At 43.0% G+C, this 27,499-nt stretch overlaps 1 protein-coding gene across 2 annotated transcripts; it reads left to right on the plus strand.

Moving 5' to 3' along the window:
* The first annotated feature begins 268 nt into the window (after positions 1–268).
* On the plus strand, positions 269–26,633 carry rhpn2 (rhophilin, Rho GTPase binding protein 2). 2 transcript variants are annotated; one of them, XM_079282513.1, is made up of 15 exons: positions 269–423; positions 4,545–4,660; positions 8,548–8,676; positions 13,717–13,792; positions 14,919–14,996; positions 15,264–15,388; positions 16,622–16,788; positions 18,495–18,682; positions 18,854–19,010; positions 20,125–20,244; positions 20,456–20,650; positions 21,062–21,138; positions 22,521–22,667; positions 23,976–24,131; positions 24,611–26,633. In XM_079282513.1, the coding sequence occupies exons 1-15, from the start codon at positions 358–360 to the stop codon at positions 24,872–24,874; spliced, it is 2,061 nt and encodes a 686-aa protein (XP_079138639.1). In that variant the 5' UTR covers positions 269–357; the 3' UTR covers positions 24,875–26,633. The 2 variants fall into 2 exon arrangements, with proteins under 2 accessions (XP_079138639.1, XP_079138640.1); XM_079282514.1 differs by having other exon boundaries at positions 21,062–21,108.
* The last annotated feature ends 866 nt before the right edge of the window (positions 26,634–27,499 follow it).

A 27,499-nucleotide genomic window follows, 5' to 3' on the forward strand; every position in this document is an offset into this window, starting at 1 on the left:
CTCACGATAGCCGGCTCAACAAATGGTGCAAAACTGAGGTAGAAATGTAGGCTATATATGAAATATGTATTAGTAAACAACACGGTGGTAGCTTGTTGCCTAAAACCTGAATAAAACAGGTACCGTCCGGTGACGTTTTTTGGGGTTTAACGCACCACCCAGTCTCAACCTTTCCTTTTTTTCCGTTTGGGCGGAGTTTCTGGTTTCTGCAGGAAAAGTCCCGGGTGGAGTCGAGAGAGAGCAGACGCATTGTTGGAGGACATACGACACCACCTGTTGAACGGCAGCGGTCTGGTTTCAATACAGTTTTTATTCGCTTGTTTTTCCTCTGAGAGTCTCAGAGTCCGAGCCTTCAGGATGACGGACACTCTTTTACCAAACGGCATCAAAAACGGCAGAGGAAACAGCAGTTATTTCAGAAAGGTGAGTTTTGTTTGTCGTCTCTGTGGTAACAACATGCACAGCTCGCGGTATATATCCGTGTACGTCACGTAACGTGACGCTGACAAGGAGCACATTTTAAGCGCTGAAAGTGGGGAAAATGACTTTAGCTTGCTGTTAGTTTACTGTTTGTGACATGTTTACGGCTTGACTGGAGCTTTTTAAATGTTTTATATTTTCGGTGACTGTCTCGGTGCATTGCTAGCACGCAAAAGGCGACGAAGCAGTCTTCACCAGATATTAGCCCAATTTTAACGTCACTTTTACACGCCGTTAACTAACGTAACCTGTCGTTATGCTATCGGACCACAGGACGTTAGCATAGTCATATAACGTTACCTAACTTACGAGAGAAGCTATGTTATCCTAATAGCTTCGACACAATAATTAATTCAATTAATCAAAGGTGTATATAAATCACCACATGGAGAAAACTTCAACTTTTTGTCATTTTATTTTTAGAAACTGTATGGTCTCAAATGTAGCACAACAAATGCTGCAGCTCCTGATGTGTCACCAGCAGCAGCAGCAGAAACCTCAGCACTGTCAGCTTCAGCTGTCAGTGTGTGTGTGTATATGTGTTTTACTCCAAGAGTAGCTGTGTCTCCTGCAGTTACTGATGGTAACAGAGACTATGAGGTCAGTGACCAAACATCCCATAATCACCATCATCAGTTCCCTGCTGGTTGTCAGAGGTGTGATGGTGATTGGCATTTAACAGGAAGTGTTGTGTGTGAGGGATTCCTCAAAAGCTTTGATGAGACGCCTGCTAAACTAAGGTCAGATTAGCCTCCCGCCCTTATGTAATCACAACAAATAGCTGCTGTGTTTTAAGGGAACATTGTAAGGCCACTAAAGCCCCGACCTTTGACCCTTTTTATTGATTAACTGTATCTTACAGCTTCAGCATCAGCTAAATGATTAAATTTACATGTTAGTGCCAGGTTATCTAAATTGATCGATCAGATAAGAGAAATGTTTTCCCTGCCGGTGTTGAAGTTGATGCCTTTTCATCATGTAAATATGCTGCTGAGCTATTATTATTATTATTATTATTATATAGTAATTAACATGTACTGTTCCGGGACCAGCACAGAAACCTCTCCAACCAGTCTTAAGTTTCACGTAGCTGCGACTGTAACATTTCCAAGAGCTGTGAGTTTGTCTAGTTTGAGGCTATGTGAAAAGCTCTTGGCAGTGGTTGAGTGATTATCGAATGTGTTTTTACCGAGCTCCCGCTCTGCCATGCAGCAAAGGGTTTTCATAGACAAGCTTGTTTGGATGGGCATCTGAACAGGGCCTTTGTGTCTTTCAGTCCCCCCGAATCCCCCTCTGAACGCTGTCTGGATTTAGGCTCTGTGCTGCACTTCCTGTGTCTATAAAAAAAAGTCAGTGGGAGCCAGGGTCTGGCTCTGCCATTAGACATGATGGTAGAGCCGAACGCCTCAATCGCATCCTTTATTACTGTAACTCACATTGTAGATCCTGTCTCATCAGGTGCCCATCCCTCTCTACATTTCCTTCGTCTTCTGTATTTCCAAGTGTTGAACACTCTTGAGTCTTTGCACTCATTGCAGAAACCCTTCTCAGTAAAACAAAAAAAGCTCTTGCACATTAGCTGAAACCACAACGCAATGAGTTCTGCATTCTCATTCTGTCATTTTAAAGGGATTTGCAATTTGGAAACTGTTTGGTAAAAATTTAACCAAGTGGAGCCAAGATGATCTTTGCTTCCATTTTTCCTGTGTACCCTCCTCTTGGGCGAAAATGAGTTTAATGATTTACAAGGCCTCACTGAAGCTCCGGGGAGCTGTTGTGGTTCAGGGCTGCCGTCCACGGTTTCACCTCACCAGTGGGCTGAGCTCCGACTGGACGGATGCTGGGTGGAAAGATGGCAGGGCAAAAAGCCGAATCGGCATGATTCTCCTCCTCGTCCTCCGCGGCCAACGAGAGCATTGACGTAGCATCTGGCCTGAGGCCGTCCTTCAGCCAGACCACAGACACAAATTGACAACATGTGTCCTGGTTTCAGAAACCAGACAAGCTCCCTCAGCTTGGAAACACATTTATATTCTCTTAGCAGGGTTTGTATTGGAAAAAGACAAATGAGAGATTCAGCTGTGATCGAGTATTGTCTTTCACCGTACTTCTCTGAATATATAGATGTCTTTCTCCAGATTGAATGAAGCACACCCACTTTTGAGCGAGCTGTCAAAGCGCCCCCTCGGTAATTGGAGTAGATTCAATGTCAATTAGGGAACATACATGAATTCAGCTTGACGTTCACCTCATGATGAGGCGTGAATATTGAGGTACTGAACACATTCTGTAAGTCCATCCGACCAACTGTCCCATGAACCATGAAGCTCTACATGTTATTTACGAAGCCTCGGTTATACAACAGCCAAATGATTGGCTGTTTGATGGATATGATAACGGACAGGACCGTCTTTGTGTTTTGCTGTAATGAAGTATTTTGTGCGCTCGCAGAGAAAGGCTCTACTGTTTGAGTTTGCCAGAGAGTAGGAGGGGTTCAATTCCCTGAGTGGTCCAGTGGGTTAGCAAAGGGCTCCCTTCCATGTGTCACTTGATTTAATGTTGAGCTGTATGACTTTTTTCCCCCCAAGCATTAAGGCAGACATAAGCTGGAGATCATCAATTTGGCACTGTCAAACAATGTCCAAGACAATCGGAAACACAAAAGTCCTAATGTCTCTAAGCAGAAGTTGAGGTGTGGTATCGGACCATCTGTACTTCTTGATGATGAGACACAATGTAATAGTCACCGATCAGCTGATCAGAGTCATGTTGCTATGTCAGGGTCAGTGTCATCACTTAGGAATGCCAGCATGGGTTGAAGTTTCACACTGTGCTACACATTAGAAATGGAAACAGAACATACTGCTAGGGTTACTATCAACCACGAGCCACTCCCTTGTTCTTTAACTCAAACATCCGCCTCAGTTTGGATGTAATGACTGACGTCACAACATACTGACATAAGTCCACGCCCTCTCCAGTCGTATGCCCACGGCCTCACCCTGCTACATTGTGTGATTAAGGAGGCGCTCATTTGTGTGAATGGTTAATCATTACACTCTCACCGAAGTGTTTGGGCAGGAACACCCGGGTGAGTGGAGTGGTTATAGCGAAAATGGAATGTCAAAGGTGACCCATTGGACCTGACGTGTTGAAATTTGTATTTGGGAAGGACACCTTCACTGCTTACTCATCTCACAGGACGTCTCTTTGGATGAGAGCATCAGCAACATGACGCAGATGTACATGTACAAGCTGTGGCAGGTGAAAAACACAACTGCGCTGACTGACTTTAATCAATAAAAACAATCCCATGTGTCCCAAGTTGAGGACTGTAAACGAACAGGTTTTACTGAGCCGACTGGTTTCTGAGCATCATGCTGCTCTGCTGTGAGTCAGCCAGTATGAATGTCTAAGGGTCGTTTATCTGCGCTGGTATGAGTGACAGCCTGTTGACTTCGTGAGGCTGGGACACTTGTGGTTGTGATAGGGACAAGGACACACAGTTCAACCACACACTGGCCGAGTGTAAACACAGAGAGTCAGAGCATGTGTTTGAGCTGAGCACAGTACAACACGGTGCAGCTCCCTCCACACCCAGTTTAGGTTCATTTTTACCGTTACTTCAGGGAATAAAGCCAAATGTACAGAAATGTTGACATCAGAGGAATGTTCAGAGAAAATGCTGTCTAGCAATTTAGTACTTTGATAGAATAATAATATCTTGCCAGCTCTGCGGGAGGGAATTGACGGTTCAGGGTGAAAGTTTTAAGAACAAACCTGTGAACCTGGTCAGTTTAGTCCCCGACTGATATCGTGATATATTCTGATTTAACAAACTGACCTGATATAAATGGATATAGGTTAAATTAAAATGGATTCTGAATGACTTGAAGGAAATAAAGGATCTATTTTAAGATTGTATAAGCGTAAAAACGAAATCACCCAATTTATTTGCGGAGTGCAAATTTTTCTTGATGCAAATGCAGTTTTTGTTTCCCCCACTTATAACACAAGATATAATCTTCTGCTGACACGTTTGTTCCTGCATCTCCTTTTCTCAGGGTTGTAACCCGTTCGCCCAGACCGGACGAAGCAAACTGCAGAATCAGCGAGCCACCCTGAACCAGCAGATCATCAAACAGATGAGGATGAGGGCTGGAGCTGAGAACCTGCTGAAGTAAGAACTAAACGCACGCATGCATACTGTACATTTGTGTCTGCTTAATGTGACGACTCCCTGCAATGTGGATTATTCTAGTGGAAAGTCCAGGATGGTTTGGACTCACAGTTAGGCATTTGTTGTGAAAGCCAGCTGTTCTCAAGGTTCTCTCTTTGCCCTCTGGGCTCAGATGTGTCATTCATCTGTCTGTATTGCGAGTCGGTTATGTGCTGTATGTGAACTCCAGGTGGACTGTTGATGTTGAGACAGACTGGCTTCATCACCTTCATTGTTCTGTCATCCGTTGTCATGAATTCCTGGTGAGACTTAAGACAACACGGAAACTATTAGGTAACAGTCTTGAAGAGGAGCAGAAAACAAAGAGCTATTGTCATACGTGGTTTGGAACAAACCTCAGAATAATATAATAATATGTCTTTTAAAAATACATGAAGAAATGTCTTCTTCCTGCGGAAATACTTGTTCTTGTAGCATTGAATGTCATAATCTCAGCAGGTACAATGCAGCAGAGAAAAATTAGGAAGTTTACTGACCTTTACTTAGTCTGGCTGTGGGGCTTCTCCTTACAAAAGACTATCTTTCAGAATCCCTGTGTCTTTTCAGGAATGTGTCACTTGTAAAATAAAATCTAGGATTATTTTCTGATATTTTTACTGCAAAGAAAGCTTCAAGCCAGGCTGGAGCTCCGCTCCACCTGTCGAGAAGTGCTACATGTTTACACAGTTTGTACTGTATGCTTATGGCCCTTCCACTGCACGTAAACAGCTGTGCCGTGTGTACAAGAGTTCAACCTTCCCTCTATTACGTTTGTTATTCTCTTCTGTGGCCTTCATGCCACTCAGACGGGCTATAAAACATAGGTGACTTCAGAAATACTTGTTTCCAATGTAAAACCACCCCAGCCTGCTATACTGGAAGAAAGGTCTGTCAACAGCTTGCTGCCTGGTGAGACAAAATTAGGAGATAGAAAAACTCTAGAGTCATCTTATTATGACATTTTAGTGAATTGTAGATGATCTACAGGGGAAAAACCACCCAGAGTTGAATAAAGCGATTCCAGAAATGGAATATTATAAGCTTCGTAAAAGTAGTGTTTATTATTGCAGGCTCACTGTATTGGATTGCATTAAGATATACAGTTCTTTTTGTTACTGTGTCCACCTTCTGTTCTGTGTGGAATTTGGCAAAAGGATAACGTTACCCACAGAAAAGGTTAGTGAACTGTAAGGGCCTTGCTATTAATAAACGGGTCCTGTGGTATCTTCTGAGGCACCGAGTCTGGAGAAACAAAAAGGTACAGCGGTGCACCTTTTCTCCGACAGAGTGGAGCCTCAACTTCCCCCACTGGGATTCTCGGATCAACTCTCTTTCCGTTTGTGTTAAGATAAGTCTGGTGAGGGAGGATACTGCTGTGTGTGTGTGTGTGTGTGTTTGTGCTTGTACATGTGGATGTGTCCATTAGGTCTGTCTAAGCCTACTGTCAGCCTCAGAGGCCTCCACATTCCTCTAGTAGTGCTTCACATCGTCTGCCCAGCCAAGGCCAGGGGCAAATGGACTCTCGCTCTGTGTGTGTGTGCGTGTGCGTGCGCGCGCGCGTCTTTACTAGCCCAGCTGCAGCACAGGGAACAGTCTGGATGCATTTTTTAGTTTCAGGTATGCACTAAGCTCTTTTTTATTTCTGGTCATTTGCAGTCTGACTGTACCTGTGATCCACCATCTGTGTGTGGATAACAGGGTTTCCGTGGCTCTCCGACCTATTTACACCATCCACCTGGCTTGTCATGTCAAAAACAGATTTGTATCAAATAACAAACTTTAAAAGAAAAAATATGACAAAACAACAGCATAGAAAGATCTTATTAAGAGAGTTTAGTTTGGGTCATTATGACCTATGAAGAATCTAAATCCTTGTTTTTCTTTAGTACACACTGAGTGTGTGTATGTGTGTGTGTGTGTGTGTGTGTGTCTTTTTCTCATTTGGTGCTGTCAATCTTACTTTTTCCACCTTTTCTTTTGTTCTGCATTCCTCTCTCTATCAGCAACAGGTGGAGTCATTCTAGTCAGACCAGTTCTCTCTCTTTAGCCTCCTCTGACTTGGGTTTGAGAGTTCATGGTTTAGCTGTTTTTCAAACTTTAGAAATTTCCCTCAGAGTCACAGAAGACGATACAGCAGCTCCTCATTATAAGTAAACTGAACTTCATGTGTCACAGCGGTGGACTGCCCTTTTAAAGCTTGATATGTAATACATAGTAATCATCTCTGTCAACGCCAATCATCATCAGAACCGGATATCCGTCTTCTGATGAAAAGCTTCGAGGAAAAACGCAACATACTGTCAATCCGCCAAAAACATATAAAAGCAGTCCTTCCAGGAAAGAGGACGGGGGGACTTCAGTGTAACCACACTTGCTGGTTTACAGTCTCGTTCCCACGCTCTGCGGGACGATATTAGATCTTTAATTCGATATTAATAACAGCCTCTGGGCTGGCGAGCTGGCATCTATTCTGCCCAAGCCACAGCACCTCCACCTCCTCCATCCTGATGACTTCCCCAGGCCAGACCTCCTCAAAATCCCTTCAGCAGGCCAAAAGGAAGTGATGCTAAGCCGGGGTTGACCTCCCGGTTATGTTCCAATGAATCGAGACCAAAGTGCAGAGTGAACCAGATTTAAAGAAGACTCCATTGATTCCCTAAAACGTTTTGATGCGTGCTCCATTTTAATGAAAGGTCGTGTTATTTTGCTTAACAGAGTTTGGGTCATTTACGGTCATAACAACGTTTTCCCGAGATATCATAGTGCTAATGGTTTGTTTGTGCTTCGGCCAAATGATCCATATGTGTCACAAACTTTGCTAACTTTGAAAATCCCCCATTTCCAGTCTCTGTCTCTGAATATGTCAATGGCAAACATGCCAAAACAAAGAGAACCATGGGGAAAAAAAGAATAAAATCAGCCATTAAAGACTAAATGTTAGTAGAAACCTAGTTTGTCTGTTTCACCTTTAGCTTATCTGATTACGTTTAAACTCCTGCCTGCCAGTGCTTCTTCACAGCTCACCATTCTTGTTAAAAATCACTTCCTCTGTAATTACAGGGTAGAGAGAGAGACCAGCTGACAGGCAGACAGACAGTAAACATCTCGAGAATGAGTTTGTGGTTTGGGTCTGTGCGTGTGGATGTCTTCAATTAGTTACGAATGTTTTAGGATTCACTGTAAAACACAGATAAGGACAAAGTGAAACCACGTGTGTGTGTGTGTGTTACCTTGTATCACTATGGATGCGTCACAAACGGACAATGCATGATAAATTCTGCTTTACAAAGGATCCAACCACTTTGTCTTTGTATGCTAACACACACAAACACACACGCGCATATTACAACCTTATCTCTGCGGTGCAGTGAGCCCTAACCCCTTGTGCGCACACACACATACACACACACAGTCCGTATAATGCGCTCGTCTTTACCCACCTCAACATAAATAACGTGCAGTATTCACACATGTGTGTAGTGTACATGATGAACCTTTTGTTTACATAAATGTACAACAAATTTTGAAATGTGGTGGACCTCTGTCCTCTCCAAGTTGTGCGATCACATTGCATTTGTACTACACAGGGATCGCAACTGTGATTCATAGATCTTGGTAAAGCTGCTGTGTGCTGGAGGGTAAATCAAGTGCACAGCAGGGCACAGTGACGCAGGTCAGTGGTCCAGAATAGCGGGGGAGGCACGCTTGTTTGAATAATCAGCTGCAGGAACGTTTGGCTTCGTCAGAGTGGATAATAACATGGCTGATAATTAGTTTCTTCTCTTTTATTTCAAACATTTTGTGACCCTTTTGCGTCTTTTCATTTTTTGTTCCTCTCCAATGTGTAGGGCTACGTCCAACAACAAGGTGAAAGAGATGGTTCTGCTGGAGTTGAGCTACGTTAACTCCAACCTGCAGCTGCTGATGGGACAGCTGGAGGGACTCAACAGCTCAGTGGAGGTGTACCAGGATGCCCAGTAAGTCCAAGTGTTACTGCTCCCTCTTTTGCTACTACTGATTCCACTACGGCCACCGCTGGTGCAATATCGTGAGCTACTTCTAAGTGACAAACGTCTTCATAAAAAAAATCATAAAAAGGAAGAAATGTCGACACCTGCCATACAGGCTTGTTCAGGGCATTAGTGAAATGAAGATAAAATAAAACGCACAGATATTCTGCGCTGCTGGTTTAAAATCACCAATAAAAATGACATGCGGTTTTGTTCCGCCAGTAGCAATGCATCCGCAGGTAATACAATGTAATTACTTGCATATTAGATCAATTAAAAAGTTATTACTTTCATGCTGATGCCCTGTGATGAGGCTATGAAATAGATTGCATGTTAAATGCATGCATAGCAGCCAGACACCTGTGACCTATGTACCAGTGCGCTCTTCACACAAGGACACCATTGACCCAACAATATTAAACCTTAATGTGAAACTAAATCTAATTCTAATTCCCAAAGAAGTGTCAGAGTAATCCCAGTTTGCAAATAATCTGCAGATCTGAATCTCAGACCAGGATTCATACAGAAGAAGAATAACACAGACACAGAGTGTCGACTGACAGCCAACAAGAGACTGATCTGGCTCTGATACTGTGGTTAAGTCATCATGAACTCTTCCAGATGAAAGACACTCGATGACAGAGGAGCAGAGAAACTTGGTGTATGGCGGAAGGGGGAGGCCTGTTGAAATAGATGAAGACAAAGTGCATGAGTTTGTTGTTGTTGTTGAACTGGACCGGCTGGTTTTGTGATACAATGCACGCGGCAACAAGGAAACTATGAGCTGAATTTGCATGCAAACTGAGACAAGCATCTGATTCAAAGCTTCTCTCAGTCGGTCTGATCATAGAGTGTGTATTAGCGTGAGTGACAGTGATAGCTTCTGGTGTTTTCTTTATTCAAAGACGAGCCACGTTTATGGGCTGTGGATGAAAATGCAGTATGTATGCTATGAGGATGCAGTCAACAGTTATTTAAAAAAAAGGGGTAACTACTAACAGCAAGGCAAGAACACGCAATATTTGACCTACTGCTGAAAATGGACACGAGAGTGACTCACTATCGCCTCCTGAGGTACAAGTGGTATTACAGGACATGACAGGTTGGGGCTACTCAGTGAGACATCTGATCTCAGTCGATATCTCTGCAGCTCAATACGTAGATGTCTTTGACATTAAGTCAACACTGCAACCTCTTCATGTTCTGTTGGTGGCGTTAATTCATTCATTAAATCTTTTTAATGGAAATTCTGTCCAGATCTTACACATTGCACCCTTAAACTATGGTGCCTCGTGAAGGACAGCACTTGGTTGACTGAACGCAAACAATACATTGGCGGGAACTCAATTTTAGAGATAATAAAGGCGATAAAGGATTTCCATCACGGACATAACACTTTCAAATGTAAAGTCATGAGACAGTGTTGTTAACAGGATTTCTGATAATTTCTCGATTGAAAAAATTCTGCTTCCAGGTGGCTCTTCTTATTGAGAACACTTGAGACCTCCATGAACCATCTGCCCGGGCACACGCACGCACGCGCACACACACGAGTGAACAAATACACTGTACACATGCTATTAACACTAAACCTGCACTACCCATTCACACAGATGCACATGAGGAAATACCAAAATGCATATACATATACACCTCAAGCATGTGTGATCCACACACTATAAAAAAACATGTATGATGCCTATATTGATTACCATTCGTACACAAACCACAACACACTTCTGTAGAGGATGCTATGTTGCCCATGACAACAAATCACAACAGAGTGAAGAGAAAGGGAAGGAGATTGTGGAGGATTGTGGGTAATGGGTTGTTGTATGGTGGTAACTATGGTACCAGTTCTGAGGCTCATTGACGGATGTGTTTTTTTTTCCAAAGCACCAAGCTGCTACTATCTTTTCATCCTAAAAACATTTATTCGTTTTTTTTAATGAGCTACATTAAATCTGCAGATGACCTAAAACCCTAAATAACAATTTTCATAATTACATGGAAGTGGACAAAATACAACAGCTGCCTCTCGGTACAATCTTAAAGCCCAAGTGTCCTCTGTCACATGGGCTCAGACGGGCTTGAGTGTGGGAACATTCAGCCTCTCACCAGCCTCCTTGGCAGGCTCTTAAAGAAGCACCTGCTCCATCCATAGACAATAGGCATGCTGGGAAACTACCATCAGCTGGCCACCATTGTCTGTTTTTAAAAGAAGATGGAGCGTGTGCACGGTCCAAAGTGGTCACGTCAACACATTCACACCAGCAGATCTACAAAAGGCCAACACATACAGGCGGACAGGTAGCATGCACGCGGGAATATTGGATATGTTGAGAAAGTCTGAGCAGGTGTCTCAGTGGGATGACGTTGTGTAGAGGCACAATGGAGAGTTCCTCCTCTCAGCCTGAAATACAACCTCGGCCTTAAGCACGGAAACAAAAACAACTCTCCTCGCCTTTTCGAGGCTATTCCCACCAGCCGTCCTCTGAATAGCCCCTCTCTGAGGTTACATCTCACTCAGACCAGATTCAGCTGCTTCTAGCATGAGGTAATGCACGACAGAAAGCACATTGTATGTGAGAGGTGCAGCACGCTTGCTGTACATGACATTAGTGACCCACTTCAATCGCCCCATGAGAATAATAAGAGCTACTCACTCGCTGTATCGTGACAATCTTATCATCGCCTCTTACCCAGTCGCACTTTGTTGAACAACATGCTTACTATACACATTTATGAGTGTGATATTCCTTCAGTGTCACTCACAGTACCAACATGTTACTCGTGCTGTGATGTAGTAAATGTTTGTTCGGTTGCTCTGCATAATGTTCTTGACCTGGACAGCAAGCTGAACTTACTTCCAGACTTTCTGAATCAGCACAGCAAAAAGTGCTGACGAGTGAAAAGATAGAGACGTCAGCACTACCGGACGCTACATTAACTTTGCTGAGATAGAGGCGAAAGAATGATTTACGGTCATCTATTGTTAGAGAGATGAGCTTGTACTTTCAATGATCCAACAATGAATAATGATAATAATAGATAGAAATGGTTAAGTATGATCACAATTTCTTAAATTACTTTTGATTGCTGATCAGGCTAATGAATAAGAATAAATTAACTGTAAAAAAACCAAACATTTATTTGTTGCAAACCATAACGTTTATGTATTACACAACTGAGATATAGGGAGTTTTAGAGGTGCTGGTAGGTTGATTTTTTTTTCATACCTTTGGAAAGAGCCGGGCTAGTTTCCCCACTGCTTCCAGACTTTATGCTAAGCTGAGCCAACCCTGTCTCCTTGCTCTCCTTTCATATTTAATTGGCAGACATGAGAATATGTTTTTTTGATGTTGCTACGGGCAAGAAAACAAATAAGCGTACTTCCCAAAATGTGCAACCTTTCCTTTGAAGCGGACTCTCACTGTGGCTAACTTACACAAGCCACCACTCAACTCCTGTGGGAGCCGAAGAGTCCGAGAAGCCAGAAACTTATCGGTCTACTGTGTAGCAAAACAAAACGACTCTATATGCAGAGTTTTGATATTCAGTAAAGGGCTTAAGGGCCGTAGCTAACACCAGAGTTTCGCTTGACTGCTGTGGCAATGGTCGCCTGTTCCATGTCATGCACACTGACACTTACACAGTGAGTGGGAAGATGTGTGTGTGGTGTGGGGGGGGGGGGGGGGGGGGGGAGTGTGAGAGGCTTTTAACATTTCAGATTCCCTGCAGAACAGATAGCCCCCCCCCCCCCTACGCCCCTCCCCTCTGCCAAACCAGAGAAGAGACCAGAGCGATCTCATCTACGAGTGCTAATGGATTACACTGCAGCCTGTTACTGATGAATGAGCTTTTCTGTGATTCACGGAGCCAGTATGCCAGAGGAATGCTGCCTTATCGTCAAGTGATGAATGAGTGTGTACGGTGTTGTTTTTCCGAACCCTGTGCTTTTGACGTCTTGCATGCAGTGAAAAGGCTCTGCCAAATCTCTGATCCCTTTGATGGAAGGAGTCTTGATTTAAAATGGGTTTGGGATAACAACACCACGGGGACTTGTTCGTGTTGGAACTGAAGTTTGGGCTGCTGTTGCCCTCTTTGGAAGTTTGAAGAATAAAATGCTCAGCAAATCCAGAAGCGACCCAAGCTTGTCTTTTTGTTTTCTTTAAAGGGCAATTTATTTAGTAACGCCTCAGTCTCCTGCTTTCAGAAGGGGGAGTTTTTCTTTTTCTTTCTACCAACTCTGTCTTATCGGCAGCAGGTATCTGTCAGGTTGTACTTCCTCCACTCTGACAACAAGCTGAACCTGCTTTCCATCTGTCAGCAGCTAGGACCTTTCACACAGCCAGAAAAAACCTCGATTTGCTTTTCGGTCGGTAAAAATAATAGGAGGTAAAGAGCCTGCTCGTTAGCATTACTGAAGCAGGGCTGCAACTCCTCAATGATTTATCAACAGAGAGATGTGAGGCTTTACAACACGAGGAGACGTGGGGGCCCCATTCACCTTTAAATCCTAACTCCTAAAGTGTCTGCTTACAGCACCATCTGTCTAATCCTGACGTCCCCTCTATGAAGCTACACTAAAGATTTGATGAAAATGTAAATTTTCTCAGGTACCAACGCCGTCGCTGGTGTGATCCTGGCACTGCACATTATGTATATTTATTGTAATCTGACATTGTTATTGTCGTGATATCCCTAACAAGGCTGGGTCTGTTGTCAAAGGGAGTTTCTTGTTGCTTGATATCTTGCACCACACCTTAGAGCCTGCTTTTGTTCAGCATTGACCTATTATTGCATCAGTGCTTAGCTGTTTGTCCGTGCGTACATAAATCACATTAAGATAAGCACTGCATTGTCCGTTTATATGTAAAGTTCTGCTGTATCGTCAGCATTTACTGACTTATTGTCCCTGTTGCAAACCTCAAATATATTTCCTTTTATGTGTATTGCATTGAGCATATGATGACTGATCATGATATCTTTCTGTTTTGCTCACAGGGAAACAGCCAACATCCCCCTCATTGCTCTGGGTCTGAAGGAGACAAAAGACATTGATTTCTCCACTATATTCAAGGTACAGAAGCAACAATTACAGCTTCACCACGCCACCCTTTGATTAGAGCAAATGTGTATGAATATTTGACATTCTGAATTTACTATTTTGATGTGATGCAGGCATTTTGACTTCAATATTTTCCTGAAAGTAAAACTCCTTTAGCTTTCGTGAAATTTTGGAGCAAAGAGATACAGAATACTGTGATGTTGTTAAACTGTGCTTCTATCATAATCTGCTTTATTGGCCAGGTATGATTTCACATACAAGGAATTGGTGTTGTTTTTCATATGTTTCATGCTAAGATAGCTCTTTGATGTAAGCAACAACTCTCTGAGCTCCAAAGAGCTTAAAGGATTCGTTCTCACCTGCATGTCTTCATCATCAAATAACCAAAATTGCTATTTTTCTTATATGTCAAGGAGAACATTCTCAAAGACCCTGTTAGCATAAACACAGACTTCATGAACAAGGAGGAATCGCAATCCTAAATTGAAACTAGCCAGGACAGAAATATGCAGATAAAGGGTTATAAATACTGATAATTAACATTCACGAAATATGGACCACATTGGCTGTCAGTGTTTTCAATACTGTGTTCCTTTCATGAAGTATTTGGGTCACATTGTCTACGCCCTCCACTCCAGCTACTACATTATGTTTGCCATTTATTTGTTTAGGAAATATAAATCATCCGACCATAAAATGTTTTGTCTTGTTAACCAAAGTGGGTCAGTGGTTATTGGGGGGGCTATTCGAGCTCTCATGTAGCTGTGGGGAGGCTCTCTATGTAAATGTGCTGATGATACTTTTACAGGGCCATGCATCCTGTTCTGGTTTGTGGGCAAGAATTGTGTGACTGTGCGACTTAATGAGCACGTTAATGCTGCTCTACTCATTGACCGTAATCGCGCCGACCTTAGTCTTAATGACTCTGACAGACTGGCAGCGCTCACCAGCCCCACTTGGCACTGCTCAGTCGGACGGGACTTCTGTGTGCAGTTAGGAATGATGCGGCAGAGTGGATCAGCTGTGAGAGTAGCCGGCCTGTCACCGAAAGGTCACAGGTTTAAGCACTGGAGCACTCCCCAACTACAAGCCAGGAAAATGTTGTATTGAGATGTCGAGTTGTTTTTGATTCTGACAGGACTTCATCTTGGAGCACTACAGTGAAGACGGGAACAGTTTTGAAGAAGAGATTGCTGACCTGATGGACCTGCGACAGGTAGTGTACACACAAAGTCTGATCTAACTTTATATTTTATATTTCTGATACGTGGCTTTTTTTTTTTTACTCTGGTAGCCTCCATAATATAAAAATAATAATATCATAATGATAATAAAAGACTACTACTTTCAGTAAAAAAAAAAGGTTTTGGCTGTGATTTGGGTGGACTGATCCTTTAAACAACAACAGAGCTGTGCATGTTCATGACAAGAAGTTTACCATCATTGCAGACTGTATCAGATCTTTTTACCTCCGTGTTCCTAGGCCTGCAGGACGCCAAGTCGAGACGAGGCCGGGGTGGAACTGCTGGCAAAATACTCCAGCCATCTTCCTCTGATGGAAAGCCGATTCTTCCCCCCAACCCGCCAGACTGGCATGTTCTTCACCTGGTACACACCAATGATTACTAATTAACACCAACTTTTTAAGAGCAATTATCAGAATGCACGACATGAAATTCTTCATAGGATATTGGTTTACAAAACAAATAACATCAACAGTACCGTAACTTTGTAGGAAATTTGAGCGTAGAACTGTGTGTTTAGAAGTTATAATAAAAGTGTTTAATGATTCATAATTAAGAATTCATAATTAGTCATAATCATAAGTGTGGTTCTTAGCGTGTGGTTCCCAGGGTTCCCAGGGATGGATGTGTCCCCTGGGACCAGAGGTAGTTTTTTCCAAATGTGGGTGAAATAGTGTAATGTTTCATAGAAGTAGTGTACTTCACTGTAATCGTACTTGCATCAGTGGGATTAAAATCCTTTTAATTGTAAACCAGTTTCGGTAGAGTTATTATCGCAGCGTGTCCACTGTGAACAGCAGCCGGACACGTGCTCTGGCCTCCTCGCTGTGGAACAGACTCAAAGTTCCACAACTTCCAAACCCTAAACGGAAAGGCAACAAGTGAAGTTATGTGAGAAGTGATAAAACGGGGCTTATTAAGCAAATAATATTATGCAGAAAGCTGTGCTGCTCTTTAATCTAGCTGCCTTGAGCCCCTACACCAGGGTTTTCCAAAGCCGTAGAGCTTAAAAGCCAAAAGCTCAGTCATTTTACATCCTTAAATCCAGCGATCAACTGGTATATCTCTGCCAGAAAACTCCAGGCTGTGCTTTGTCTCATAGGAGAGATTCATAATAACGACTGCAGCCTTTCAATTTTGGTTTCACCTTCCTGCTGCATTTTGCACCTGTTGCATGAAGATTAGAAATTCTATTTAGAAAGGGAGCGAGAAGACCGGTGGTCTACATGAGCAGACATTGTCAGACATTGTCCTAACTGTAGATTTTTTTTTTTTTTTTTTTAGATATTTTAAACTCAAGAATGAATGTCTGAATGAAGTACACATATTTTGTTTTTTATTTTAGCAATTTTAGCATCTAACCCCTAATTGACTACATGCTAAATGCATGTCATTAAGAAAGAGACAATGGAGAATATTGGCTTAAAGGCTTAAACCCTCACAACGTTTTAGGTGTGATGTAGAGTTTTCACAACACATAGTGGCATATAGGCTTTTATTCCTCCTGTATTTACCCATTAAATTCGTGATTCTGAGACTGTTGTGATTCCTGCTTTACAAACATATATCGTGACAACTTTTGCCCTCTTCCCTTCAGGTACGACTCCTTCACAGGAGTGCCGGTGTGCCAACAGAACATGTCCCTGGAGAAGGCCAGCATCCTCTTCAACATGGCCGCCCTCTACTCTCAGATCGGTACCCGTAGTAACCGACAGACGATAGCCGGCCTGGAGGAGGCCATCTCTTCCTTCCAGAAAAGTGCAGGTAGGAAAAGATAGGAGTTATAAACTAGTTCAAACAGCTACTACAGAAACAACGCTCTTTTCTTTATTTCCTGAGACCAGGCTTATCTGTGATCCCACGTGATCTCTGCTTTCAGTAGTTCAAACGAGGGAAATAATGTGAGAAACTAAGCTGAAATTCTCCCATTGTAAGAAACGAGTGATCGAAGTAAAGAGAGGAAGAACAACAAAGACAGGAGAATGGATACTTAACAATGAAGCCGACACCTTAATTGTTTTGTTCTTTTAAACATGTAATATGTAAATCATAATCTCCCCTTGCAGACATTTCCCAATAACCTTGCCATTAAAAAGGCACACACTGTTTCCAGGAAAAGCGCACTGGTATGAACACAGCCTTATTTTCATAACGTGTGCCAGCCTCCACCCTCTGACTTCTGCTCCATGACGAAGAATGAATGCCGTTGATGTCTCTCTGTCATGTGGCTGAGCTCCAGAGGAGCAGCCATCATACGAACTGGTTTCCCAACCCTCTGCGGTTTCAGGAAGCTCGGACAAGTCTTGATAGAATTATGACTTGGCAGTATGAGGAGTGTTGAAGTATAATTACAGCTCTGAAGAGGCCATGGCTTTGATGATGTTGCTTTAATGACTATAATTTAGGATTCTACTAAGTAAAACAATTATGTTGTTATGAGGAACATTTTTACCAGTGTACAGGGCCTGCAATAAACTAAGCTGGGAGGTGATAGGCAGGGATGCTATCTGTAGAAGGGCTGCTGCGGTGCCCTTTAGCCAGGGACACGGAAGAGGCTTAGAGGATGGGAGGAGCCAGCCAACAATGGCAGAACCTTAGACGAGGACGAGCGAGGCAGTGCTCTGTTATTAAGTTGTCTACATCTCTCTGCTGCGAGGTTATTAATCTGTAAAATAGGAGGGGAGGCGTTCTCAGTTGGAATGCAGATGGTCTTGTTGCTTCCATCGAACATGAAACACTAATTTAAGAAGGTTTGTGTCTTGGCTCAACATTAAAGACGCACACAGACGTTGCGCCCGCTGCCAGCACTGGATACTGTAGTAACAGCAGCATGCCCGAGGAAAGGAAGAAGTAGATGCTCTGACCAACTGGATCACTTAATTCTCTGCGTGGAACCTTTTAAAACATCTGTATAAGACAGTGTGTCAGTAATTACGGTTAATGTACCAGCATACTGAAGTCTTTTGTGGACATGCAAACCATATGCCTCTCCCAAATAAACTATCTGAGTTCATTGCCCATGAACATTCACTGTTACCCTGAACTGTACTATCAGTACAGCACTACTATTCGTAGTACCAACTACCACTTTGAGAGTAACTCATTGAGGGGCTACGTTTCATAATAAAGAGCTTGACAGAATGCACGAAAACAATCTGAAATTATCATTAAGATGTTAGTTGCAAATGAGATATTCTGCTGGGATTACATGAAAGGGCCTTTTGTTATTTACTAACTTCACTATGGAGATAATGAAGAAAAAAAGACATGTGATTCCCTGTCCTAAAGAAAAAAAGGGTCTTAAAATCACAAACAAAACACAAACTATTAGAAAGTCCCATTAATCAAATTATAGCGCTCACCAAATGATCTTTAGTTCAGATTGCCAGACAAGCTGGGAAAGTTTAGCGACAGAAAATCCAAATGAATAGTTTGGTTTCGAGCTGTGCTGACCTCTCGTTCTCCCCCAGGAATCCTGAACCACCTGAAGGAGACATTCACCCACACTCCCAGCTACGACATGGGCCCAGCCATGCTCAGTATGTTGATCCGGATGATGCTTGCTCAGGCTCAGGAGTGCCTGTTTGAGAAGACTGCGCTGCCTGGAATCCGAAACCAGTTCCATTCCCTCATGAAAATGGCCCAGGAGGCTGCAAAGGTAAAAGGCAGCAAAGACACACGCAGTCCTCACATCATTTAGGCAGTGTATTGTTTCTGTCGCTGTGGATATACTGTAGGCAAAGTAATAATGTCACCGCAGTCTGATTCCTCACTTCTGATCAGTGCTTTTCATGTCCTCTCAGTAACTTTACCCTCCTTTTCCTGCCAGGTGTCAGAAATCTACGACCATGTCCACCAGTCCATGATCCAGACGCCACTCAAAGACAATGTCCCGTTCTTCTGGTCCACCATGTCGCAAGTCAAAACCAACCACTACCGCTCCATGGCACACTACTTTGTAGCCTCAGCACTCCTGGACCACCAGTGTAAGAAAACCTGAGAGATGTTAATCATTTTCACACAGATTTCACGTGAAAAAAGAGAAGGTTGAACTGAAAAAAAGAGATAATGTCACCATGCATCTATTATTTGCTAGTAATTCTATATTTAGCATGCAAGCTCTTATTATTTCTGATGAGAACCACTACTGTCATAGCAGGACTCTGTTTTTGCAATGCACAGACATTTGCATCTCGTGCACTAGATGCAAATTAGAGACAGGTGTGCTCTTCACAGACTACTGTCACACAATGTTGTTTAATAATCCTAGAGCTAGTGGCAAAGTCGGCACAAATCAAATGTTGTCCCTCTTCTTTTTGACAACAACACAGGTAGAGTTTATGGCCGCAAAGTTGTTTCCACTCTAGTCATAAACAACCTCCACATCCACAGTTTGAGACGACTAGTTCTATGGTGTTAGCCCGGCTGTTGGCTGCTAAGGTGTGAACCTAATGCTGGGATTGGTGTAATAAGACTTTTGAACACCCTGGAAAACCTGATCCTTCTCTTAAAGTGCTGTATGGGCCACTGGGTTGGTCATGTCAGATGGCCGGACTGAACCACAGCCAGCCACAATGCTATTGCATAACGGCTATTTAGAGACACGCACACACATCCAAAACCCATGGCCAAGTTTCCAGGAACTCAGTGGCAGGATGGGCAGAGAGAGAGAATGAGGGGGGAAAGAGAGATGGTTGGAGTGAGTTCAGAGTGACTTACTACACCTTAACAAATGCACTTTAGGAGAGATTAAACTGAAAACAAAATGCAGCAGATTATATCAAGTTTCCAGTGAACGGTCATAGTTTTTAGCCAGTGCTATGAATGGGGCACGACTGAATGGAGGAACCACGGAGCGAAGCGGCTTTGAGTTTGGCAGCTCATTAACAGATTCCTGCGCGAACGAGGATAATAGAGCAATTAACAAAGCAGGACAGAGTGAAGATTGCTGTAGCGAACAGATCAACTGCAAAGCAATCATGGCGTTGCATTGTGCCATTCAATAGTTTTCGGCCATTTGTTTTCAGACGATCTTGGTGGGAGAGAACGGTTCAGTCAGTTGTCTATGCATGTTAACATTGATTCTGTCTGTGCGTTCAGTGGGTCTCAGTGACGATGAGGATCAGCAGGAGAAGACGTTGTCGCAGGTCTATGATCGCCTTCCTGAGGGACGCTCTCCTCTTGACATCCTGAAAAAGAAAGATGAACGCGAACGCATCGGTAAGAGCGAGCACGTTGGCTGAACGAAGGCAAATGAAGACAATAAGAGCACAGCACTGCCAATAACACCAGAACTGACATTCCCCTGTTCATCTCTGACCCTCTTCTTTCCTCTTTATTCTCTGATTCGCTCCTTCTCTACCCTATCCACTTCTCCTCATCCACCCAATGGCCACTTCTTCACCCCCCTCCCCCCCCCCCCCCCCTCCAGGTAAAGCACACATTCGTCGGGCCATACTGGGTCATGAGGAGGCTCTACGGATCTATGGTTTGTGCCATCACTTGAACAAGCTGGAGGTCCTGGAGGACATTTTGAGAGCCAGTCACCAGCGCTCACTCAACAAGTGCAGCGAAAATGAAGAAGAGGAGGAGTTCACTGACTACACAGAGGCCCCAGACATCATCTGTGAGTCTTAAATGTTTTTAAATGAGAAGAATTGGAACAATTGTGGCGTTTATTTGAGTCTCTGAGGTGACAGCTATTCTTCCTGTGGTTGACATAGAAACTAACCAGTCACCTCAGTGTCACCACAACAAACACTCCACAAATGACGCCAGTGTCAAGCAGGACCAATGTGTTCATTTGTGAGGTTCGTCTCTCAGGAAACGGTTGGTGTATTAAAAAAAGGCTGCGGTGTTTTGTAGCACACCTGCTGCAATCAGCTGTGATAAGTGACATTTCTTTCAGGTACAGGTGATGTAATGTTTACACTGCTAACTCCCTGTCCGCTTCTCTCAACATGGCACCAGTTGAAATGGGGTTGTGACAATAAACAGTGTAGAATAACAGCTGTTTTTCCCTCCCTTTTTTCTGTAGCTAAAACAGAGCACAAAGCAGAGATGGAGGTTCCCGCAACCACAAAGGTGAAAGTCACAGACTTCTTCCAGAGGCTGGTATGTGGGTTACTAATACTCTTCCACTCACATTGCTGTTTTTCTTGTACATCACGGTCGGTTTATTCATCAAGTGACATGAAATGACTCTGGATTTGTGTTTTAGATGTTGATACTGCACTTATTCTGTTAACACCCAGAGTGTATTTTTTTTTCTTGTCATATCTGAATACAACCAACCAAGGGTGAGTCTCCTGGAGGCTTTGGCACATTTGAGTAGCAGACAATCCAAAGTCTGATCTTGTTTCCAAAGCCTCCTGGACATTCATCCATAGCAACAAATGCACAACTAACACTAACCATGGAGAAAGGGGCTCGGACCCTTGCTTTATTGTCATGGTGGTGGAAGGGGGAGGGGCACTGGCATCCTCTGTCACTATAACTGCAATCCTCTGTTTGTGTCCTCTGAAAGAGGCATTCAACTGCGAGTCCTTTTTTTTTTTTTTTTCTTCAACCACCACAGTTTACAATTAATGCATAGAGGTTAATAATTTAATGTATATATTTCAAGACAAAAACGTTTTCGTGATTTAGGATAATTTAAACGTTTTTATACTAGAAAGTGCATCTATTAAATAGAATGAATCGATACAGCCATAGTTTAGTCATGCAGCTATAACTGTACAGTATGGAAGATGCTACTAAAAAGACAGAAGTAACATGTTCAATGTGTTGAGAATATCTTTTTCATATGCATCTCTGTGTTGAAGAGAACACCGTGAGGTTTGCATGCCCTTTGCCCTTTGCAAAAGGAAATGTGACTGGCCTGGTGCTAGAGAGATCGATCGTTTGAATATAGACAACGGTGGCAAAGGCTGAAACACCTGTGTGGCGTGAATGGCCTACACAGTTTCCTTTAGAGTGGCTGCTTTACGGAATTGACCCGATGTGAAGGATCGTGTTTTCTGAGTTCGCACAACATCCAACCAGACATGTTCATGAGCCAGCTATGACGTTTGGGTCATCCTACGTCAAAGCCTCTTGCTTTGTGCTTCCTGTGTTGACTGTTACATACCGAGTCACTGTCCCAGTCTAAAGATGTTTAACTAGCCCATCATTGCATTACTTTAGACATCAGTGACAAACAACTGTTTATTATTTCTAGGGCTGGTTAACATTTTCGATAGTACTAGTAGAGTACATGCCTTTTGCTGCTGCAGTAACCAGGGTAACCACAGTAAACAATGCTGCTGTATGTGCAGCCTATTAGGGAGAAACACGTCATGACCAGATATAAAACAGTACAACGACTGGTTCATTTATTTATTCAAAAAGTATAGAAAGAAAGTAAACACACGATCATAATGTATTATTATAATTATTTTAGTTATTATTATCATTCACCATATTGACTCCAGCATCCCCACACTGTCTCCATTCAGGGCCCTCTGTCAGTCTTCTCAGCCAGGCAGCGGTGGACAGCCCCACGGACAATAAAACTTCTCCCAGAACACAAAGACCTGGGCTTCACCCTGAAAGGAGAATCACCTGTCCATGTGGTTTCGTTGGACCCCCTCTGCACAGCTGCTGTAAGTTGTTTCTTACCTTTTGGATGAACACCGGAAGATCGATCTGCTATTTTGCAGCCAGCATTTGGTTTCAATTAACGTCAGTATGGGATAAAGATAGGCTTGCACACAAACTATGTTCTTTCAAGCACAGAAGATATTTCAGGGGGCATGTTAAGTACCTGAAATGCTGCCAAGTTGAATTTTAACAAAAGCCGTGGTTGCTCAATATTTACTCCCCGCAACAGGATTAACTAGCGGGGAGTGACTTTGTTTGCGGTGGGGGAACTAACTGCTTTAAATTTCATGCATGCACCCTGAATATCAAATAAGTTCAAATGTCCTTGTATAGAGTCCTATTTGCTCAGAGAACCTTGGATTAGATAATGTAATTCTATAAACCTAACCAGGATTCAGCGTTAAAGAATGTTTAGAGGCGCTCCCTCCACCCGTGCAGTCACTCTGGCTACTAATTTAATTAAGATTCAGAGAGTATTTACTCTCTGCAATCCTTTTCAGTCCGACAGCTCATTGAGAGGTGCTGACGAGGAGCAGAGTATTATCAGGTCCTGCAGGCTATGCAGAGAATCAGATTAGTCGTATTGCATAAGTCTAACTAGGCCAGACTTTTTATAACTTTTTAATACTGCATTTACTAGGATTTATTTTGGAACGGACTGATTCTCCGGATCTGCCTCTGGTGAACACGGATCAAGTTATCAGACAGAAATAGCTGAGCGCATGTAGTTAAGACTTCCCACAGCTATGAAATACTGTGCTCTGGTACACACACACGCACACACACACACACACACACACATACACACACTCTACCAAGTGTTTGTCCTGCTGTAAAAAAAACTTTAGGAACTTTAGGAAATTTCACTGGCCCTTCTCTCTGACTCCTGCTCTCCCTCTCTGACTCCTGCTCTCCCTCTCTGACTCCTGTTCTCCCTCTCTGACTCCTGTTCTCCCTCTCTGACTCCTGCTCTCCCTCTCTGACTCCTGTTCTCCCTCTCTGACTCCTGTTCTCCCTCTCTGACTCCTGCTCTCCCTCTCTGACTCCTGTTCTCCCTCTCTGACTCCTGCTCTCCCTCTCTGACTCCTGCTCTCCCTCTCTGACTCCTGCTCTCCCTCTCTGACTCCTGCTCTCCCTCTCTGACTCCTGTTCTCCCTCTCTGACTCCTGCTCTCCCTCTCTGACTCCTGCTCTCCCTCTCTGACTCCTGCTCTCCCTCTCTGACTCCTGCTCTCCCTCTCTGACTCCTGCTCTCCCTCTCTGACTCCTGCTCTCCCTCTCTGACTCCTGCTCGTCTTCATATGTTTCCAGGCTGACGGTCTGAAAGAGGGGGACTACATTGTTGCTGTGGGCGACACAGATTGCAAATGGCTGAGCGTCAGCGATGTGATGCGGCTGCTGAAGGATGTGAACGAGGCGGGGATGGACATCCAGGTGGTCAGCATAATGGACAGCAACCCTCAGATGGTATGCCATGCCCTTTTTCTCTCCTGTCGACTGGACAGCAAAATTGGTCTTTGTATCAGCTGACAAAACAGCACAGTCAGGATTTCAGATTTCTCCTTAGTGTCTCTGGTCAAGGTAAATTGCCTGTAAAATTTCACATGAGAAAATCTTTGGATATGATGTAGTGCATAAAACATATATTTGGATTGTGTAGGAAATAATTCATGAGCCAGTAGCCTAATTATCAGGATAAAGAGCATAAATAATTTACTCTAGACATGCATAGGGTGAAAAGAAAAAGCAGTGTCTGTCAAAAGCATCCCATTGTTGTTAGAAAGTGACCGTTTGTGATTCTGGGTATTTATTGACATCTGAGTTAAAATATAACTTATTTACCCCATATATTGATCGAGGCTGTACAGGGTCCTGACAGGGTCCTGAGTAACTCTTCGATTGAACAAAAAATGACTCATTAGTTCACTGTCAATGTCTCTGTCCAGCCAACCAAGAGTGCCACCTTCTGCGGAAACCTGCCTAAGACCTACTCCATGATTTGTCTGGCCTATGATGATGACGACAAGAAGTCCCGCAAAGTATCCAAGAAGTCATCCTTCCTCAACTTTGGTCTGAAGAACCGGCTTAAGAGCGCCAGCACCCTCAGCCTTCCCACATCAGCTGAACACTCCGGTAGCCTTCCGTGGAACAAGCCTTGTCCCACGTTCCCCAGCTCCAGCTCCTACAACAACGACAGTGCACTCTACTGAGCTGGCTGCAGACTTTCTATCGTCTGCAAGCATCGTACAGTATGAATATTAGGCCAAGTATGGCTATATATATAATGCTGTGTTGTACCCATACTGTAGCTGCTATGATACGGCACCAGTTCCCTTTGGTGTTTCCACTGGAATACTGAGCAGTAGTCTATGTAGCTTGTATGTCACCAGTGTAATGATGACATTTCTGCCAGCTACCTTGGCAATTGGCTGTGCCAAATACTGTCTATAGGTGCCATTGTTGGTCCATGGGTGCCTTCCTAGCACAGTATCTGAAATAATCTGGGCTGCACACCAGACATAATGGGAAGTCATTCTGTACCACGCCAGTATGCGTACAGCACAGTACAACTGCACTGTGGGAAAAACATGCCAGTTATCATTCCAGTCTCTATATATATACACACGCACAGCACTGAGACAGGCCTCGAAGTTAAACTGTCATCTCAGTAGGTTTTCTTGAAAAAACGCTCCCGACGAATTGAGGGACTCAAAAACAAAGTTGTACAAACACACCCAGCGTCGGTTTCAACTTGGCGGCAAGGGGGTAATTTTATTGTGGCTTAAGCTGTCCCTTGTTAGTTCCATTGTGTACTGACGTAGCTGTGCACTGTGCAGTTATATTCTCTGTGCATCGTCAATACAGGTCGTGTTTCATACGGTATATGTGTAGGATTAGGTCATTGCCACGATATTTGTTGAATATTGTTTCTGCTGAGCGCAATGTAAATGGAATCATTGGTATTTTAGGTTTGCTTAATGTGCCAGTTATGCCACAGACCAAAATGCCTCCACATCCGTGATGTGCCAGGATGTGCCATTTGCCATCCTGACTCCTCTTACCCAGTTCTGGCCCTCTTCGATCAGTGCTGCTGCCGTCTGGCAGTTTGTCCATTCGTAAGAAGAGCGTGAGCTGCGTGTCTTTGTGTTAATGTGAATCTTGATGTAGTTAAAATGTTAATTTGTGTCCAGAAGGGAAGAATGTGGGCAGGCCGATGACATTCCTGCATCGTACTTTGAAAGCCGGTCACCCAACAGCGACTTTGATCAAAGCCCACATTCAGGTTTCTGCTATTTGCGTCTACCTGTCATAAACATAGTCATATCCCACATTTTACTGACACTTTGCAGTGTTGGACTATCTCTTTATCTACAAAGTAGATTCTTATACACATTTGATAATCAAATTATTTATGGAATACAAAAATACACACAAAAAATATTTTATATATATATATGCCTGTATTTGTAGGTTTCAGAATTAGTTTGTGAATGGTCAAGTTGTGAATTTTTGCACGTTGGATTTCCTGGTTGGTTTCTTGGAGGAATGTATTTTACTAGCCTTGGTTAATCATTTGGTGAACTATATATACTGGTACATTTTATCAATGGAAAGCTATTTTAAAATGTAAATGTTTTTAAACGGTAACACTGAGAATATGTAGAACTCTTAACTGTCTCTATTTACCTAATGTGGTGTCTTAAGTGCCATTTATGCTCATACTCATGAAGGAAAACGTCACAATAAGTGTGTAACAAGAAAGTGCAGTAATTAATTGATATAAGTGCTTACAGAGGATTTCACGTGCATAGGGATCCTAAACGCCTTGGTCTACTCTATGCAGAGGGTGATGGTACCTGTTCGTCTGAAGGTTTCAGGTTGCCTTCGCTTCTCTCCCTGAACTTTGTACTGCATAGCAACTGTGGTGTGAATGCCTTGTCTGTAAGTCTTTGTGTCATATGTATAAACTCAAATCTCAATAAAAGAAGGGGATAAAACTAATTTTCCTTGATTTAATTTCTTTCTTTTTTTTTAAATATAGACATATATGTGGTTCTGTGTATCTCAGTGATTGAAGCTACCAAGCAGGTTGGGAATGACTGGAATGAAGTTTGAACACATCCCTCAGTGAGCCAACACACTAAGTCAACACTCATGGGTTTGTGACCGATGGGAGTCTGGCCTGGGGTCACATGTCATCCTAATCTGCCTTCATGGAAACAGAAGAAAAACACCTTGTGATTTTATTTGTTTTTGTGAAGTTTTACCTATCAGGTCTGTGTTCACCCATACCATTCATGGTCTTTGGGCAGTAGCTTGGCACTTATCCGTGTGTGTTAGGACATTGGGCAGAAAAGAAAGCACTGATTGTTTATTCTCATAGCTTTGAACTTTGAAAATGAGTTTCCCTAAGGTCCAACTCTCTCGTATATTGCAGGAATCACATCTGTTGACTTTTGGTTATAGGATTTTCACTTCCACCGGTCTTAGGGGCAAAGGTCAGCACTTGATAAAACAAATTTTCAGCTGATTTATTTTCAAAAGAGGACTGAAAATACACGTTTAAAAGAAGTATATTATTGCAATCACCCTGCACAGTGCAGGTGGGTGTAGAAACAAGATGGAGATCTGTTCATGTTTGGAAAACCTTAATTCTATCAATCAGTCGCAATAAATATTGGAATATTTGTTTGGAGTTTGCAAGGTAGTGCCCATAATCATCATTATTGTGTATAACTACAGTTTTGGAGCTATATTGAACTGACAAAGTGGACTGGATGGAAGACAAACTTGAGTGGCTGCCTTCATGTGAAGTATACTATAAAAAGGTATGA

The sequence above is a fragment of the Melanostigma gelatinosum genome (assembly GCF_949748355.1).
Source record: "Melanostigma gelatinosum genome assembly, chromosome: 2".
Taxonomy (NCBI): Eukaryota; Metazoa; Chordata; class Actinopteri; order Perciformes; family Zoarcidae; genus Melanostigma; species Melanostigma gelatinosum.